The sequence below is a fragment of the Ovis aries genome, chromosome 12, assembly GCF_016772045.2.
Source record: "Ovis aries strain OAR_USU_Benz2616 breed Rambouillet chromosome 12, ARS-UI_Ramb_v3.0, whole genome shotgun sequence".
Lineage (NCBI taxonomy): Eukaryota > Metazoa > Chordata > Mammalia > Artiodactyla > Bovidae > Ovis > Ovis aries.
This window is the reverse complement of record NC_056065.1, coordinates 50,088,510-50,107,683: the sequence shown is the minus strand read 5'-3', so window position 1 is coordinate 50,107,683 and position 19,174 is coordinate 50,088,510. Positions and strand designations below refer to the sequence as shown.

The window sequence follows — 19,174 nt, the reverse complement described above, 5'->3', positions numbered from 1 at the left end:
TGGTGGTCCAGTGGCAAGACTATGCACTCCCAATGTGGGGGATCCGAGTTGGATCCCTGGTCAGAGAACTAGATCTCACATGCCACAGTTAAGACCTGTTGCAGCCAAATAAATATTAAAAAAATTACACTGGCCATGTTTTTGAGATCTATGGCAGCTTTCACATTAGATCTTTTTTTTTTTTTTTTTAAATACACAGAGCTCTATTTATTTTTTGGTCGTGCTTTGAGGCATGTGGGATCTTAGTTCCCTGACCAGGAACTGAACATTGGCAGTGAGAGCTCAGCATCCTAACCACTGAACCTAGCCACTGAACTTCCTAACCAGGGAAGTCCTTCATGTCATATAATTTTTTTAAAAAGTCTTTATTGGATTTGGTACAATATTGCTTCTGTTTTATGTTTTGGTTTTTTTTTTTTTGGCCATGAGGCATGTGAGATTTTAATTCCCTGATCAAGGATCAAACCCCACATTTCCTGTGTTGGAAGGTGGATTCTTAACCACTGGACCACCAGGGAGGTCCCCACATCATATAATTTAAATAATCCGGTTTATTTTCAAAAATTTTAAACATGAGAAGGTAGACTCGTATGATGGGTTTTCACAAACGTGTCACGCAGCTTCCTAAATATCCACATTTTTAGCAGTTTAGAAAAACCCTTTTGCTACAGAATCGTGTGTCACACAGGCTGTGCACATGGCCAACACAGATGGAAGCTCAGGTCTCTCAAGGGCCCAGACACAGAGGTGCTTTTCCCTGAGGTCAGACCCTGAGTCCTGGTCTCAGAGCTGGGCTTTGTGGGTGTCCTGCCAGGTGAGTGTGTGCATAGCAGCTCCCCCAGGGTAGCACCAGGGACCACCAATCCACAAGACTGGGTGGGGGGGCCTTCCTTCCTACCACCTGCAGGACTGTGACCTCAGAACACAGCTGGACCAGATCCAAGGCCACTGGGTCGCCGAAACACACAGCCCATTTCCAGAGCCAGAGACAGACCGGACAGAATAAACAGAAAGCAGGTCCAGGGAGAGGGAGCTGCTGGGGCAGTCGGGAGAGGGTTTGAGGACAAAGGCAACCTCTTCTGTCAGAGGCAGTGGGGTTGCTGGGGCAGTGGCTGAGAGGCTTGGAGGCCCCGAGCAGCATCCTGGCTAAAGGGTGAGGCAGGTCAGAGAGAGGCAGGTCAGAGAGAGGCCGGTCTTGCCAGTGCCTGAATCAGCTCCAGGAGAGCAGATGGACTCAGGGGGTGACACGTGACAAATGAGGGCGAAGAAAGGCCCAGGCCTCGGAGTTCAGACGTCCATGAAGGGGGACAAGGAAGCCCCCATCTATAGCAGAGCCAGCAGGGTGGGAAAGAGAGGCTTGGACATGGAAGGGGGCCGTCCTCATGGGGAGATGGCAGCAGTGCCCCCAGACCCCTGGATGGGAAGGGGCTGAAGGCTGGCAGATTCCAGACCTGTCATAAGGGACCTGGTCTCAGGAAAACAGGTAGGCAGGACGGGGACCCCAGACCCCTGCTCACCCAAGGAGGCCGAGAGCTGCACATTGGCTGCGTGTGTGTCCCCGATTCTGGTTGAGAGAGGTCAGTGGGTGAGGAGCAGTCAAGGTGTTCACTGCCTGCCTCACTAAGCAGGGCCCCCATGGGCTGGCACATGCCTGATTCAAAGTCACAGACCCGGCCAGGCTGTTCTCTCTTGAGTGGTTGGTTACCCAGCACTGGCCTTTGTTCCTTCCCGTCACAGAGCAGGGGCTCTGTGGGGTCCCGTAGGATACCAGGGGGCTCCATGGGGTCCTGTAGGGTTCTCTGAGGCTCTGCAGAACTCCAGTTGATACTACTGACAGTGGGTAGTGTGAGTGTTATGGAACACTATGGGGTACTGTAGGGCATGGCCCATTCCTTGGGGTTTCTGTTACAAACAAATGAGTGTCTTGTCTCAAATCTCTGGCTGCTGAATAGGAATCATGGCAGAGCAAAGACTCCCGAAGCGGTGAGGAGAGGACAGTGCAGTGAGCACAGATGCATCAAGTGGTCACAGCTGGAAAGAGATCACCTGCCCGGAAACATGGACCATGGTGTCAGGTCAGAACTCCTAAAGCAGTGGCAGCAGGTTCAGAGGAGAGTCTAAAAATTCCAGTGAAACTGGAAGGCCAAGAAAGAGGGTCAGTAGGAGGGACACAATGTCATACTGTATTTCGGTCATAAGGAAGTGCTGGCCGAGTGTCCTGCTGGGCACAGTCTGTCCTGGAGGGTTTTCCTCTTCCATTTAAGAAATAGAAAGTCATGTGGGATTTGGGGGCTGAAAGTGGAGGGGACTGTTCATGGAATGGAAAGTAGAATTTCCAAATAACAGGAAGAAAAGGAATAGGTAGCAACTTGATTAAACCAACCAAAACAAGAAAATTGAAAGTGAGGAAATAATATCATAAAATGAATAATCAATACAACTAATGGAAGAAGTAAAACAAAGTGTGTCAGTGTTTTGGAGATTAATTCTTTGTCAGTTGTAGTAACAGTGGTGAGAGTGGGCACTCTTGTCTTGTTCCTGATTTTAGAGGTAATGCTTTCAATTCTTTGAGAAATGTCTGGTTAGCTCTTTTGCCCACTTTTTGATTGGGTTGTTCATTTTTCTGGTATTGAGCTGCATGAGCTGCTTGTATATTCTGGAGATTAAGTGTGTCAGTATTATGCTGTGAACACACTGGAGTCTCCCCATAAAGCCAGACAGCATTAGTTGGATCCATAGACAAAACCTGGCTCCTTAAAAGACATACAGAGTCATTAAAAAAGGATGGCTATGGGAGGGGACACAGGCAAATGAGGCTAAGGGGAAGCAGAGGAGAGCAGGGTGGCTCCATCATTATCGTGGGAGCAGCTGTTGTTAGAGGTGTCTGAGCAGCAGGGGGGAAGAGGTCTGTTTGGTTCTGGCGGAAGGCATAGTTTACTATAAGAAAACAACCACAAACCCTCATGCATCAAACAATAAGGCAGTTGTACAGAGCCCTCTGTGAGGCATGTAAGGAGAACTGGTCAAAGACTGGGTCACAGGGAAGGTGGACATGAGGAAGGAACATGGAGGGATGCCAAAGCACCTTGAAAGAGAGGAACAGAGCTGGAGGATTCACCCTTTCTGACTCCAGACTATACTTCAAAGCTACAGTCATCACAACTGCATGGCACTGGTGCAAAAAACAGGCACACAGACCAATGGAACAGGATAGAGAGCCCAGAAATAAACTCATGTACCTATGGTTACCTAATTTATGATAAAGGAGAAAAGAACATACAATGGAGAAAAGACAGTCTCTTTAATAAATGGTGCTGGGAAAACTGGACAGCTACAAGTAAAAGAGTGCAATTAGAACATTCTCTAACACCACATCAAAAATAAACTCAAAATGGATTAAATTCCTAAATATAAGACCAGAAACCATTAAACTCCTAGAAGAAAACATAGGCAGGACACTCTTTGCCATAAATTGCAGCAATAATTTTTTGGATTTGTGTCCAAAGGCAAAGGAAACAAAAGTGAAAACAAACAAATGGGACTTAATGAAACATAAAAGCTTCTGCACAGCAAAGGAAACCATTGACAAAATTTAAAAGACAACCTACTGAATAGGAAAAAATCTTTGCAAATGATATAAGAGATTAATATCCAAAATATTGGGTTGGCCTAAAAGTTCCTTTTGGTTTTTCTATAATACAGGCCCCACGTGGTTGGGTGGATGGAAGGTGGAGGGCGGGACCCCATGCCTGGGGAGCAGCATGGTACTCACAGTTGGGCACTGCTGATTCTTAAACACGACCTTGAAACTGTTCTGGACCGTTCCCGGGACAATCGGGGTGAAGATGACGGGCACCTTGATGGAGCTGAAGGGGCCTATGTCCCCCTCTGTTGTCTGCAAGGAAGAGAGGCGGAAGGCTGGTCAGCCTTCACATTCTGGTCAAGGTACCTCCCATGGCCTCACCATGGCCAGTCACTGTGTGGGTGGGAGGTGGCAGCAGCCATGTGTGCACTTGCTCTGTTGATGACCCAGTCTTTGCACACATATGTGGACACACATGGATGCACACACATGCACACATGTGGACGCACACACATGCACACACGTACCACATGGACACACGTGCACACACACATGGACCCCACCCCCACCCCTGCCGCTCTGGCTAGTGAGGCCCCACATGGAAGTCTCCTCTGCGCTCAACTGGACAGGGGCACCCAGGCATGCCTCTTTGGCTCTGGGTCTGACCTAGCCCAGTTGGGGATGGGGTGGCCAGATATGGGTTGAGATAGCTAATCGCCCAGAGGCTGCAAGTCCGGTGACCAGACTAGTCTCATCCAGCTATGGTCAGATGGACAGGCCACTCCAGGGCTGGAGGAATGCGGGCCTTGCTGACCTCTCCCAGCGAGAACTCCATCTGTTCCTCATTGGGAGGTATAGTCATGATGGTGGTCAAGGTCACGCCCTCTGACTCTGGAATAGAAGGGGGTTCACAGGTGAAGCTGGCCAGGCCAGGAGAGCTTGGGCACCAGGGCCCCTCCCTCTCCCAGACCAAGTGCTGTCCTGGAGTTTGTGGAGGCCACCCCAGCCCTCCCGAACAGATGGCTCATCCTGACAATATCACATGCTGCCCCCCACCTGTCTCCAGGGCTGGCGAGGGCCCTCACGGGGGCACCCTGACCCAGGCAGGGCCCCTACCCTTCCCCCGACCCAGCTCTGCAAAGAAGGGCCACTTGGTAGCACAGGAGGACGAGTGGAGTGGGGTTGTGCCCCAGGCCTGGGCAGGGTGTCCTGACCCTTCTGTGCCAGGACAGGGGTCACAGGGCTGTAGGGTCAGTGCAGGTAGACTGCCTGGCTCGTTGGCAAAGAGGCTGTCACTGTGGCCCCAGGTTCACATGGATGTTTCCACTCTCACAGTTCCCATGGCCATCTCCTGCAGGGGGGCCTTGGGAACTCAGGAACCCCCAACTTCAATGCCATGTGTGGTCCCAGGCCAGGGGTTTCTTGGGTGGACTCAGTGGACACTGTGGCTTCTGGAGTGGGAGGCCTGGGTGGGAGAAGGTCCTGAGTTGCTCAAAATGGCCTAAGAGCAGCATGTCTGAGACAGGACAGCAGAGACGCGTGGGGAGGCTGAGAAGTGGACCATCTGAGGCTTTGTTTCAAGGCAGGAGGAGCTGAAAGTGGACTCAAGAGGTTTGTATTAAGAGGAGAAAATGGTAGAAAGCTGTGTGAGGGCTGGGCCGGGTGGGGTAGTGGGGGAGGATGGGGGGCCACGCTGGTGTGGTAGGGGGAGAGGGGGCTGCCAAGTCCTAGAAAGGTAACACAGTACCCCCCCCCCCTCAGCCTGTTTTCACAGTTGTTTGGCCTTGTCTGTGTGGACGTGCTCTAAGTGGCTCCTGGAATCTGTCCTCTGGGGCCCTCTGACCCAACCTGCAGCCCCTCTGCCTGTCACACGGCTGGGACTCGGGGCCTTCTGTGCTGAGGGGCCCAGGACTGCATGCTGAGTGCTGCCTCTCTGCCCATCACACGGCTGGGACTTGGGGCCCCTGTGCCAAGGAGCCCAGGGCTGTATGCTGAGCGCAGGCCATGGGCCCAGCTCACCGATGGGGTGCCCCTCCTCCTGCTCCTTCACGTCCAGCTTTCCAGACTCCTTCTGGCTTGGTACATCTGTAGGGGATGACTCATTGCCCTCCATCTGATGCTCAGAAAAACTGGTGGTGAATTTATCATAAAAACTTTTGTCTTCATACGTGAAGATACTACTCTGAAAAGAGAACATAATACCTTTAGTGCAGTCCATTTGCCTTTCCCATTAGCTGTCCAGATCCGCCATCCCTGAGGTGCCATGCTGAGAGCCCGGCCATGATCTGGGCTGGGGACCACGGGCTCCTGCATGACCCCCTTGGTAGCTCTCCATTGACCTGTGCTGAGCTTGCCTGGGGCTCAGGGCCTCCTCTAACACAGTTGGTTTCCTCCTCAGCCCCCTCCTAGAGACTGCACACAGGCATGGGGCCGAATTCCTCCAGGACACCTGCTGCTCTCCACTGTGAGCTTGGGCCCCCCGAGGCTCCAGCCCAGAGCTCTCCTGGCTTTGGCCCAGACCCCTGCAGGCTGAGAGCAGGCTGGCTTCATCTCTGCTTCTTTCCCAGAGACCACTGACCCACAGGCCTCTCCCCTGGGCTCAGGAACAGACTGACTGAGTGCCGGCTGCATGTGACTCAGGGTCCATGGGGGACATGCAGGGCATTGCCCTGGTGGAGCTGTTGTCCAGCTCCTCAGACATCCACTGAGACACAGAGCCAGTGCCTGTGGAGAGCCTGAGGGCCTGGGCGCTTGTCCTCCCTCCATAAACCTGGCTCCTGTACTCCCTCTTCCTTCATTATCCCATGCTCTGGGTTCACACCCTGGTCCCAACCTCTGTTGCAGCAGCTAGCCCATGTTGCTGTTCAGGGTACCTCTGCCCTCTCCCTCTCCAGGGGAGACCCTTCTAGGACCTTTGCTGAAACCCCTTAATGCAGCAGAGAAAACAGACTAAGTGCTTCTTATAGGAAAGTTTCAACTAACTTAGACATGTATTTTGAGGCAAACTTTCTCTGTGCTCACCCCCAAATGACCACCACACCCCTTCCCTGTCCACTGGCTGTTTTGGAAGTTGTCTCCATGGATGGGGTCCCTCCTGTTTCTGTTCCCTTGGCAGCACATGCACAGCCTTCCCATGAGAGGATCAGGGCCTCCCTCATACTTTTGAGAGAGATGTGGGTGCGGGGCAGGGTTTGCTGAGCTTTTCAGCCTGAGGGGTCTGGGATGCCCCCACTCTGAGAACACTTGTCCACTGCCTTGCCAACACACGTGACAGGGGACAGTGTCCAGCGGCCAAGGTGTGCTCCCTATAGAGTTCAAGCACTTCCAGATGGACTGGAGGCTGTCCTGCCACCCCTCCTTGTCCCGCTCACATCAACAGGCTCCTTTGACTCATGGCCCACTTCACACTCATGGGACTGTATCTTGGGGCGGGAGATACCACGTGTTGCCCTCGGCTGAGCAGCCACAGCACTGGCCAGGAGCAGCGGCATACTCACTAATTTTAGGGCCGACTGGGAGGTGTCCATCTCACAAGTCTCTGATGCCAGAAGAAATCTGAACCTGGTGCCCAAGCCCCCAGTGTTGGTCAGCGTGATGGTCCGGATTGCAGTCTCACCCACTGTGTAGCTGCCAAAGTCGATGAGCTCCTTGTCGAGGGACAGCTGTCAGAAGACCTTGAGTGAGCCAGGGTGACCACAGCAGGTCTCCTCTCCCACCTGTCACCCCCCAGCAGAGGGGACACGGAGCTCTGACCCCATCCTCACACTCATGGATAAGGTCTGCATCTGGCTCCATGGGGGAGAGGAAAGGTCTCTGTACCGTCCATGAACAATTCACACGCCAGAAATCATAAACTTGTGTATTGATCATGACATTGGGGAGCACCTGAGTCCAATTTTTAAAAAATCAAGCCAGCTAAAAAGAAATGAGCTAGCAAGCCATAAAAAAAACATGGAGGAACCTTAGATGTGTATAGCTACATAAGTGAAAGAAGTCTGTCTGAAAAGCTTTCAAACTGTATGATTCCAACTATACAGCATTCTGGAAAAGGCTAAACTATGGAAATAATAAAAAATTCAATGGTTGTATATTAATAAAAGATTCACCATAGCAAAGAGATATAACAGTTATAATCACATATGCATCTGGCAGACTATCAAAAATACATGAAGCAAGAACTGAGGAAATTGAAGGAGAAATATATAGCTCTACAATACTCTTCTCATATGAACAGAACAACCAGACAGAAAATAAGTATGGAAATACAGAACTTAAGTAGCACAATAAACCATGGGATCTAACAGATGTATACAGAATACTTCACCCAACAACAACACATATGTTTTTGTCAGGTGCACACAAGACATTTTCCAGGACTGACCATAAGTTAGGCCACAAAAGACTCAACAGACTTTAAAAGAGAGATATCATACAAAGTATCTTCTCTGACCACAGCAGGATAAAGTTAAAAATCAAAAACATAAAGAAAACAAGAAAATTCACAAAATTATGGAAATTAAGCAAAAAATCAAAGAAGAAATCACAAGAGAAATGATAAAATAACTAGAGATGAATGAAAACAAAAACACAATACACCAAAACTCATAGGATGCAGTCAGTGGAAGGGTCACTGAAGGGGAAATTTATAGCTATAAAAACTTACATTAATAAATAAGACAGATCTAAAATAAGCAATTTATGTTTACAACTCAAGAAATTAGGAGAAGAACAAACTAAACTCCAAAACTAGCAGAGAAAAAAATAAGCATCAGAGCAGATATAAAGTAGAGAATAGAAAAATAATAGAGAAAATTAATGAAACCAACAGTTGGTTATTCAAAAAGATCAACAAAATTGACAAACTTTTGCCTACATGGACTAAGAAAATAAAGACTCAAAGTAGTAAAATCAGAAATGAAAATGGAGACATTAATACTGATTCTGCAGAAGTAAAAAGAATTCTAAGAAAGTACATGGGCTTCCCTTGTGGCTCAGCTGGTAAAGAATCCATCTGCAATGCGGGAGACCTGGGTTTGATCCCTGGTTTGGGAAAATCCCCTGGAGAAGGGAAAGGCTACTCACTCCAGTATTCTGGCCTGGAGAATTCCATGGACTGTATAGTCTATGGGGTCGCAAAGAGTCAGACATGACTGTGCGACTTTAACTTTCATTTCAAGAAAGTACTACCCTTGTACCAACAAACTGGATAACCCAGATGAAATATACAAATTCCTAGAAACACAAAACCTTCCAACACTAAATCACAAAGAAATAAGACAATGTGAATAGACCTATAACTAGTAAGAAGACTGATTCTGTAATAAAACATTTCCTGACAAGGCCCTGACCTGATGATCAGAATGTGCATCGCAGGGTCCCAGGAGGAGGAGAGTAAAGGGCTGGGAGAATATTTTTTAAAAAAAACAATGGCCGAAAAAGAGGGACAATCGACAGTAACACAATAATAGTAGGGGACTTTAACATCCCACTTATACCCAAGGACACATAATCAAAACAGAGAATCAATAAGGAAACACAAACCTTAAACGAAACATTAGTTCAAATGGACCTAACTGATATATTCAGGACTTTCCATCCAAATGCAGAAGAATATGCTCTCAAGTGTACACGGAACCAGGATAGACCACATCTTGGGCCACAAATCAAGACTCAGTAAATTTAAGAAAACTGAAATTGTACCAAGTATTTTCTCTGATTGCAATGCTGTAAGACTAGATATCAACTATAGGAGAAAAAAAAAACTGCAAAAAACAAACTCATAGAGATTAAACAGCACATTACTAAATAACATAGAGGTTATTGAAGAAATAAGAAGGGAAATCAAGATTCTTAGAAACAAATGACAATGAAAACACAAGGACCCAAAATCTATGGGATTCAGCAAAAGCAACTCTAAAAGGGAAGTTTATAGCAATACAATCCTACCTCAAGAAACAAGAAAAGCATCAAATAGACAACCTAACTCTACATCTAAAGCAGCTGGAAAAAGAAGAACAAAAAACCCCCAATGTCAACAGAAGGAAATAAATCATAAATTTCAGAGCAGAAATAATGAAAAGAAATGAAGGAAATACTAGCAAAGATTAATAAAACTAAAATCTGGTTCTTTGAGAAGATAAACAAAATTGACAAACCACTAGCCAGAAGCATCAAGAAAACAGAGGGAGAAAAGTCAAATCAACAAAATTAGAAATGAAAAAGGAGAGGTTAAAACAGACAACACAGAATACAAAGGATCATAAAAGAATATTATGAGCAACTGTATACTAACAAAATGGACAACCTAGAGGAAATGGACAGACCCTTAGAAAAGTTCAACCTCCCAAGACTGAACCAGGAAGAAATAGAAATTATGAACCACCCAATTATAAACACTGAAATCCAAACAGTGATTAAAAATTTCCTCAAAAACAAAAGCACAGGGAGGGGGGTTCAGGATGGGGAACACGCATATAGTTGTGGCAGATTCATGTTGATGTATGGCAAAACCAATATAATATTGTAATTAACCTCCAATAAAAAGAAATAAATTTATATTTACAGAATAAATAAATAAAAAGAAATTAATCTTAAAATCTAAAAAAAAAAAGCACAGGACCAGATGACTTCACAGGGGACATCTGTAAAACATTTAGAGAAGAGCTAATGCCTATTTTTCTGAAACTCTTCCAAAAAACTGCAGAGGAAGGAACACTTCCAAACTCATTCTATGAGGCCCCCATCACCCTGATACCAAAACCAGGCAAAGACAACACAAATGAAGAAAATTACAGGCAAATATTACTGACGAATATAGATGCAAAAATCCCCAACAAAATTTTAGCAAACATAATTCTACAACATGTTAAAAAGCTCATACACCATGATCAAGTCAGGTTTATTCCAGGGATGCAAGGATTCTTCAATATATGCAAATCAATCAATGTGATATACCATATTAACAAACTGAAAGATATAAACCATATGATCATCTCAATAGATGCAGAAAAAGCCTCTGACAGAATTCAGCACCCATTTATGGTAACAAACGCTTCAAAAAATGGGCATAGAAGGAACCTCAATGTAGTAAAGGCCATATATGATAAGCCCAAAGCAAGCATTATTTCCAGTGGTGAAAAACTAAAAGCATTCCCTCCAAGATCAGGAACAAGACAAGGGTGTCCACTGTCACCACTATTATTCAACATAGTTTTGGAAGTTCTAGTATGACAATTAGAGAAGAAAAAGAAATAAAAAGAATCCAATTCAGAAATGAAGAAGTAAAACTCTCATTGTTTGCAGATGACATGATACTATACATAGAAAACCCAAAAGAAACTATCAGAAAATTACTAGTGAATTCAGCAAAGTCACAGAATACAAGGTCAATACACAGAAATCACTTGTATTCCTATATACTAACAATGAAAAATCAGAAAGAAAACTTAAGGAATCAATCCCATTCACCACTGCAACAAAAAGAATAAAATTTCTAGGAATAAACCTACCTAAGGAGACAAAAGAACTATATATGGAAAAGTATAAGACACTGATGAAAGAAATCAAAGACGACATAAACAGATGGAGAGATAGTCCACGTTCCTGGGTAGGAAGAGTCAATATTGTGAAAATGACTATCCTACCAGATGCAATCTACAGATTCAATATGAGCCCTATCAAATGACCAAGGGCATTTTTCACAGAACTATAACAAAAATTTTCACAATTCATATGGAAACACAAAAGATCCTGAATAGCCAAAGCAGTCTTGAGAAAGAATGGAGCTGGAGGAATCAACCTTCCTGACTTCAGCTTATACTACAAAGCTACAGTCATCAAGACAGTATGGTACTGGCACAAAAACAGAAATATGGACCAATAGAACAAGATAGAAAGCTCAGAAATAAACCCATGCACCTATGGGTGCCTTATTTTTTACAAAGGAGGCAAGAATATACTATGGGGCAAAGACAGCCTCTTCAATAAGCGGTGCTGGGAAAACTGGACAGACAGCTACACGTAAAAGAATGAAATTGACACTTCCTAACACCATACACAAAGATAAACTCAAAATGGATTAAAGACCTAAATGTAAGACTAGAAACTATAAAACTATAAAACTCTTAGAGGAAAACATAGGCAGAACACTTGCTGACACAAATCAAAGCAAGATCCTCTATGACCCACCTCCTAGATTAATAGAAATAAAAACAAATGTAAACAAGTGGGACCTGATTAAACTTAAAAGCTTTTGCACAGCAAAGGAAACTAAAAGCAAGGTAAAAAGACAACCCTCAGAATGGGAGAAGGTAACAGCAAATGAAACAACTGACAAAGAATTAGTTTCCAAAATATACAAGCAACTCATACAACTCAATATCAGAAAAACAAACAATCCAATCAAAAAGTGGGAAAAAGACCTAAACAGACATTTCTTCAAAGAAGACATACAGATTGCTAACAAACACATGAAAAGATGCTTAACATCGCTCATTATGAGAGAAATGCAAATCAAAACTACAATGAGATATCACCTCACACTGGTGAGAATGGCCATCATCAAAAAATCTGCAAACAATAAATGCTGGAGAGGGTGTGGAGAAAAACGAATCCTCTTGCACTGTTGGTAGGAATGTAAATTGATACAGCCACTATGGAAGACGGTATGGTGACGCCTTAAAAAACTAGGAATAAAACCACCATATGACCCAGCAATCCCACTCTAGGCATATACCCTGAGGAAATCAAAATTGAAAAAGACACATGTATACCAATGTTCACTGCAGCACTATTTACAATAGCTAGAACATGGAAGCAACCTAGATGTCCATCGACAGATGAATGGATAAAGCAGCTGTGGTATTCCATATATACAATGTGATGCTACTCAGCCATAAAAAGGAATGCATTTGAGTCAGTTCTAATGAGGTGGACAAACTTAGAGCCTATTATACAGAGCGAAGTGAGTCAGAAAGAGAAATATAAATATCGTATACTGACATACATATGGAATCTAAAAAGATGGTACTGATGAATTTATTTTCAGGACAGCAATGGAGAAACATGGACATGGGAGGAGGGGAGGAGGGAGAAGGTGAGATGTATGGAGAGAGTAACATGGAAATTTACAACACCATATGTAAAATAGATAGCCAATGGGAATTTGCTGTGTGACTCAGGGAACTCAAACAGTGGCTCTGTGACAGGCTGAAGGGTGGAATGGGGCCAGATGGGAGGGAGGTTTGGGAAGGAAAGGACATGGGGTATACCTATGGCTGATTCTTGTTGATGTTTGACAGAAAACCACAAAATTCTGAAAAGCAATTATCCTTCAATTTAAAAAAATTGAAAAAAAAATGGTCAAAAACTCCCCACCTTCAATGAAAGACATGATTGCAAACACCCAAGAAGTTCAATAACCTCTGAAGGGGATGACCTCAAAGAGACTCGTGATGAGATACCTTGTAATCAGACTGTTAAAGGCTACAGAAAAAGTAAGAACCTTGAAAGCAGGAGAGAAATGATCTGTCACACACAAGGAAGCCTCAGTAAGATCATGGCAGATTTCTCAACAAACACCTGGGAGGAGAGAGGGCCAGGAGCCGACCTGCTCCAGGAAGAAAAATGTCAGTCAAGAATCCTAAACTTTCAAAACTGTCTGTCAGGGGCTTCCCTGGTGGCTCAGTGGTAAAGAATCGCCTGTCAGTGCAGGAGACAAGGGTTCAGTGCCTGGTCTGGGAAGATCCCATATGCCACGGAGGAACTAAGGCCATGCACCACAACTACTGAGGCCACACGCTGCATCTATTGGAGCGTGCACTCCTAGAGCCCACGCTCCACAGCAAGAGAAACCGCCACAATAAGAGGCCTGAGCACCACAACGGACAGTAACCCCCGTTTACTGTAGCTAGAGGAAACAGCCTGCACAGCAACGGAGACCCAGCACAGGCAAAGATAGTAAAATAAATAAAATCGTTTAAAAAAAACACCAAAAAAACTGTCCTTCAAAAGACAGTCCCAGATGGACAAGAGCTGCAGGAGTTCTGCCTGAAGGAAATGCCTCAGCCAGTCATGCAGGCGAGAGGAAAGGACCCCAGACAGTAACCCCAGGCTCTGGAAAGGGAGACACACAGCACTGGTGTCAAAGTCATGATGGTTTGTAACAGCAATTTTAGTTTCCTACATGATTTAAGATGCTAACATAGTCTTTTAAAAAGCATTTTTTAGCCTAAAAGCTGGTGTTATTATAACTTTGCTTTATAACTCCACATTTTGTTTTCTGTAGAACTAAGAAACTGAGGTATCTACCAATTTCTATTTATGTTACTGGACACGCAAGTAATACAAGTAATTTCGTGACATCAACAACTGAACCGAGTGGGACAAAGCTGTAAAGGAGTGGAGTTTTCATGAGCTGTTCGTGTCAGACTGATACAAACCCAGATAGGATAGTTGTGACTTTAGGATGCTAAATGTAATCCCACCACAAAGAAGATACACAGAAGGGATGAAAATGGAACTTGAGCATTTTACAACATAAGGTCAGTTAAACATAAAGATGACAGCTCTGCAGGAGATGAGGGACAAAAGAACTTACAGGGCATGAAAACAAACAGCTAAACGCCAGGAGCAGAGCCCTCCACAGCACTTAGCCTCAAAAGGACATTCTGACACAGGCTGCAGCACAGACGGACCTGGAGGGCACTGCACTCAGTGGAAGAAGCTGTTCACAAGAGGAGACATGCCCTGTGATCCCACTTACATAAGGTACCTAAAGTCATCAGGTTCACAGAGATAGAAAGGAGAATGGAGGGTGCCAGGGGCTGGGGGAGGGTGGGGAGTGAGCATTTAATAAGGAGAGCTCTGGTTTTGTAAGATGAAGACTCTGAGATAGACGGTGGTGAGGGCTCAAAGCGCTGTGCATGTATGGAATACCCCTGGGCTGTGCACTTACAGGCAGCGGAGATAGTGTATCTATGCCATGTGCGGTGCTGGTGGTGGTGTAGTCCCTAAGCCGTGTCCAACTCTTGGGACCCCATGGACGATAGCCTGCCAGGCTCCTCCGTCCATGGGATTTCCTACACATGCCATGGCTAGGTATGTATTTTACTAGAATTAAAGCCTGAAAGGAAAGAGACTTAAGAGCATAATAATCAAATGCAATATGTGAGCTTGATTGTATCTCAGCTCAAAAAACCACAGTTATAGAAGGTGGTTTGGGGACAACTCAGTACATTTGAATGTGGACTGGGTGGGAGGTGATGACTAGGAATGTGGTTAATTATATTTGAGATGCTGATGTTTTATAGGGATGGGTGTTGAGCAATAGGAAATTGCTGATTCATTCTGAAGTGGGCCAGGTAAGCAGACAGATAGACAGAAGAAGTGACTGTGGCAAATGCTGACAGTGACTGGATTCAGGAAGTGATTATATGGATACACATTACATTCTTTCTGCTTTTCATTAATACGAAAATTTTCTTAATTAAAAGAAAATATCAATTCCATGTAACAAAGGAGATTACAAACAAAATGAAAAAGCAGCTCATGGAATGGAAGAAAATCATTACAAATCACATTGATAAGGGGTTGATGCCCAAACTATGTAAAGAATTCACACAACTGAATAGAAAAAAAAAAAAAAAAAAAACAACCAACCCAAACAATATGATTTAAAAACAGGCAGAGGAATTGAATAGATATTTTCCCAAACAAGACACACAAATGGCCAACATGCACACGAAAGGTCCTCATGAAAGTATCACTGATCATTAGGGAAATGAAAATCAAAACCACAGCTCCGTGTTATCTTGTATCGTTAGAATGTTGTTGCTGTTTAATTGCTGAGTTGTGTCTGACTCTTTGCAACCCCAAGGACTGTACCCTGCCAGGCTTCTCTGTCCATGGGATTTCCCAGGGAAGAATACTGCAGTGGGTTGTCACTTCTTTCTCCAGGGATCTTCCCAACCCAGGGATCGACCCTGCATCTCTGTGTCTCCTATATTAGCAGGCAGATTCTTTACCACTGAACCACCAGGGAAGCCATACTATTAGAATAGCTATTATCAAAAAGAAAGAAGTAATAAGTGCTGGCAAGGATGTGGAGAAAAATGAACGTCGTGCACTGCTGGTAGGAATGCAAATTGGTGCAGCCACTGTGGACAGTATGGAGACTCCTCAAATAATTAAAAAGAGAATTACAGTATGACCCAGTGATTCCAGTTCTGGGTATTTGTCCAAATGAATGAAACCAGTATCATCAGAAGAGTTGTCTGCATGCTCATATTCACTGTAGCACTATTTACAAAAGCCAAGCACTATTTACAAAAGCCAAGCACTATTTACAAAAGCAACCGAAGTGTCAGGTCCATTGACGAATAGATGGATAAAGAAATTGTGGTGCATATAAAATGGAATATTATTCAGCCATAAAAAAGGAAACCTTGCCATTTGGGACAATGTGAATGGCATTATGACACATGAAATAAGTCAGGTAGAAAAGATGGGTACTGTATGATTACACTTATGGTGGAATCTGAAAAAAAAAATGGAGCTCGCAGATACCAAAAAAACCCCCAAACAGATTGTGGTTCCAGAGGTGGGGGTAGGGGTGGTAGAATGGGTAGAGGGATCAGAAGGCACAAACTCCAGTTACAAACTCTGGGGATGTGAAAGCTGCGTGGTGACTATAGTTTACAAAAGAAACCCATCAGGTGACACCACAGAGCTTCTGGGAGGAGCAGGTCTCCTGAGACGAGTCCGAGGGTCTCCTCTGATCCTGGGGTCCTGTAAGCTGGGTGCCACCCTGCTCAGACTCTCTGGATGTTTGCAGCATGGGTGTGGGTACCCACCTCCCCAGACAGCAGCCTCAGACCTGCCCTCCCCCCACATCCCTGATGCTCAGCACAAACTCACAGAGCATTTCTTTGTTGAACATTTCAGTGGAACAGAAAATCCGCCTGTTTGAGCCAGAAATGAGACATTTCCTTCCAGATCTTTGTTTATCTAAAAAATAAAACCCCAGACCACCCACACATGTGCAGCTTCCGTGTGACACGTGCTATCTGGACTACCCACCCCCCCACTGCTGCCTAAGGGAGGAGCCTGCAGCCCATCCCACTGGACGTGCGGGCAGCAGCAGTCACACTTGCCACCCAGGGATGCAGAAGGGCCTCTGTGTCACCCTATCTGAGCTGAAGAAGAGTCTCCAGCATGTTTGGAAATTAGCCAAGCGGAGGCCACATGTCACTCCCTCTGCATTGCAGTGTGTCCTTCATCACAACATCCTGTGGAGCCTGGGGCAGCGGTGACCCCGATTCCACCCACCACCCTCTCGAGATGGTAGAAAACCCCCTTTCCACAGCTTGCTTTTTGGACTGACACTCACCATGGGCTTGAAGGTGACAAGCACTTCACAGGACATGCCGGCTGATAGTGGGCCTGGGGGGTCAAAGCTGTGGGAACAACAACGGAGCAGGGCTGAGCCTCCTGCCCTCATGGACCACAGCTAGGCTGGAGCCACTGTCCCAGACAGCCAGTGCCCGGGAAGGCTGTCAAGAGCCTCCTTTTCACCCTGTCCCGGGGGCTGAGCCCCTGCTGCCTCCCTGGGGCTCAGTCCACAGGAGATGCTCCAGGGACATCTGAATGTCAGTTGTGTGAGTGAAGGAAGGGAGGGAGAGAGAAGGGAGGGAAAGGGGGAAAGGAGGGAAGGGGGAGGGGAATGGGAAGGAGGGAGGGAAAGAGGGGCCAGCCCTAGAGGGTGCAGATGCTATGGGGTGAGCAGCAGTCATGGCTCCCTGGGGGGCATGAGCCAGGCCTAGAACCAAGGGTCTAGGACTTTGGTTTCAAGGTGAGGGGCTGTGAGCCAGGTAGGGAGCTGGGACTGAAGGTGCTACATTCAACTGGAGCCATCTGAGCCCCACTTTAAGTAAAAGGATCAGGAAAACAGCCTCACATTCCCAGTGATTCTGGAAGGACTCTGTCTGAATTTGTCTGAAAAAAAGGAGCTCCCCACAAAACTGCTAACATGAAACACGAGGTCCATTTTCACAAGGTTGGATTTTACTTCTTGTACTTTGCTTAGAAAACACAAGCAAAAACTTAATATTAAAATCTCTCTCTGGCTGGCAGAGTCCCAGGGGCTCAAGGCAGTAGACCCGAGCTCCTCGTGTCAGGAGGGAAGTGTTCTGGTGTTAGACTAACAGAGTCCCAGAATGGCATCTCACCAGTGGATGGGTCAAAACCCAGACCTGAAAGCTGTGCACCAACCAACAGGGACACGGCAAGGGGCAGGGCCAGACCCCAGGACCTCAGGTGGCAGAAGTACTGTAGGGAGACTTTTACAGACATGAGAGAAGAACCAGAAAGATCAGCTGATCTGAAGGAGAGCTTGGGACTTTCAGAAATGAGGAATACGGCAACTGGAATTGGAAACGAAATAAGCAAATGCAACAGCCGATTAGATACCATAAAAGAGAGAAGATGTGAATGGAGGGACAGACCCCAGAAACTTGCTCAGAGAGATGATGGCAAAGGGGAGGGGAGAGGCGGTGTGATACAGGTGTCAGGAAGCGTGGGGCTGCAGAGCAGACAGGTTTCAAGTCGAGCACAGAGGGCCGGTCTGTGAGGATGGATGGGGACAGTGTGTGAAGGGCCAGGGATGAGGGATCTCCACAGTTGTTGGCAGAGGCTGACCAGGAAGCACAGGGAGTTCTAAAACGGCTCTAGGAGACAGAGATCCACAGCAGACATGGCGGTGGACATGCTGGACCCCAAGGGCCCAGCGACCTCATGGTGATCAGAGGAGGCTGGATAACCTATGAAGACAGGAGACTGGCCGGAAAGCCGACTTCCAACGGCAACAGCATAAGCCAGCAGACAGGGAGGAATATCCTCATGGTGTTGAGAGAAAACGCTGCCCATAAAACGTTCCTGATCCAGGCTGGGGAAGGTGACTTGGGGTGGCCGAGGTGATGTGACCAACCGACTGTGCGCCCCCGCCCACTCCTCCAGAAACCACAGGGAGAACTAGCCACACGGGAAAGCCCCGCTGTCAGCACGCTCGGACAGTGGAGGATGCATTGGTGATAAACATGGAACAAGGGAAGACAGAATAAGGAGCGAAGATCCTGCAACTGGCTCACAAGCTGCACAGAACGGACAGTGAATCCAATGGGGAGACTGACCAGAGCCCCGGCCAGTGGCACAGCCCTGGAAGGCACCGCGGGCAGTGGACAGGGCCTCGGAGGCTGCAGCACTCACACAGCAGGAGCCACGCAGACTTGGGTACTTACAGCCCCAGGCACCTCCCCACTGATGATGAGGAGGAGTGGCAGAAGCCAGGAGGGGGAGGAGAAAAAACCCTTAACAAAGAAGTCAAAACGCTTAAGAAGCAGAAGAGAAGGGGGCCCTGCAGAGAGACACAGTAATGGTCATTATGAGGAAAATGAGGGAAAACAAAATAAGAAGGAAGAGAGGATTCCAGGGACCAGAAGGGATCACAGACAAGAGGATCCGGCTCAGGCATCAGCAGGGTCTCAAGAGAAGAAACCTGAAACTCTGGAGCAGACTGAAAATTTAAAGAGTTCAAGT

General features: G+C 46.2%; 1 protein-coding gene across 10 annotated transcripts in view; it reads right to left on the bottom strand.

The window, feature by feature from the left end:
• The window catches only part of CFAP74 (cilia and flagella associated protein 74), a 95,356-nt gene that overhangs the window by 25,443 nt on the left and 50,739 nt on the right, over nt 1-19,174 (bottom strand). For all 10 annotated transcript variants that reach the window (XR_006061498.2, XR_006061499.2, XR_003590959.3 and 7 more), the window contains 6 exons: nt 16,971-17,037; nt 16,499-16,588; nt 7,081-7,245; nt 5,603-5,765; nt 4,398-4,474; nt 3,773-3,895 (listed from right to left, as the gene is read on the bottom strand). Coding sequence is in view for 7 of the 10 variants with exons in the window: in XM_060396530.1 (XP_060252513.1) it covers nt 3,773-3,895; nt 4,398-4,474; nt 5,603-5,765; nt 7,081-7,245; nt 16,499-16,588; nt 16,971-17,037 (685 nt within the window). In the remaining 3 variants the exon portion in view is untranslated. The remainder of the gene's footprint in view (nt 1-3,772; nt 3,896-4,397; nt 4,475-5,602; nt 5,766-7,080; nt 7,246-16,498; nt 16,589-16,970; nt 17,038-19,174) is intronic.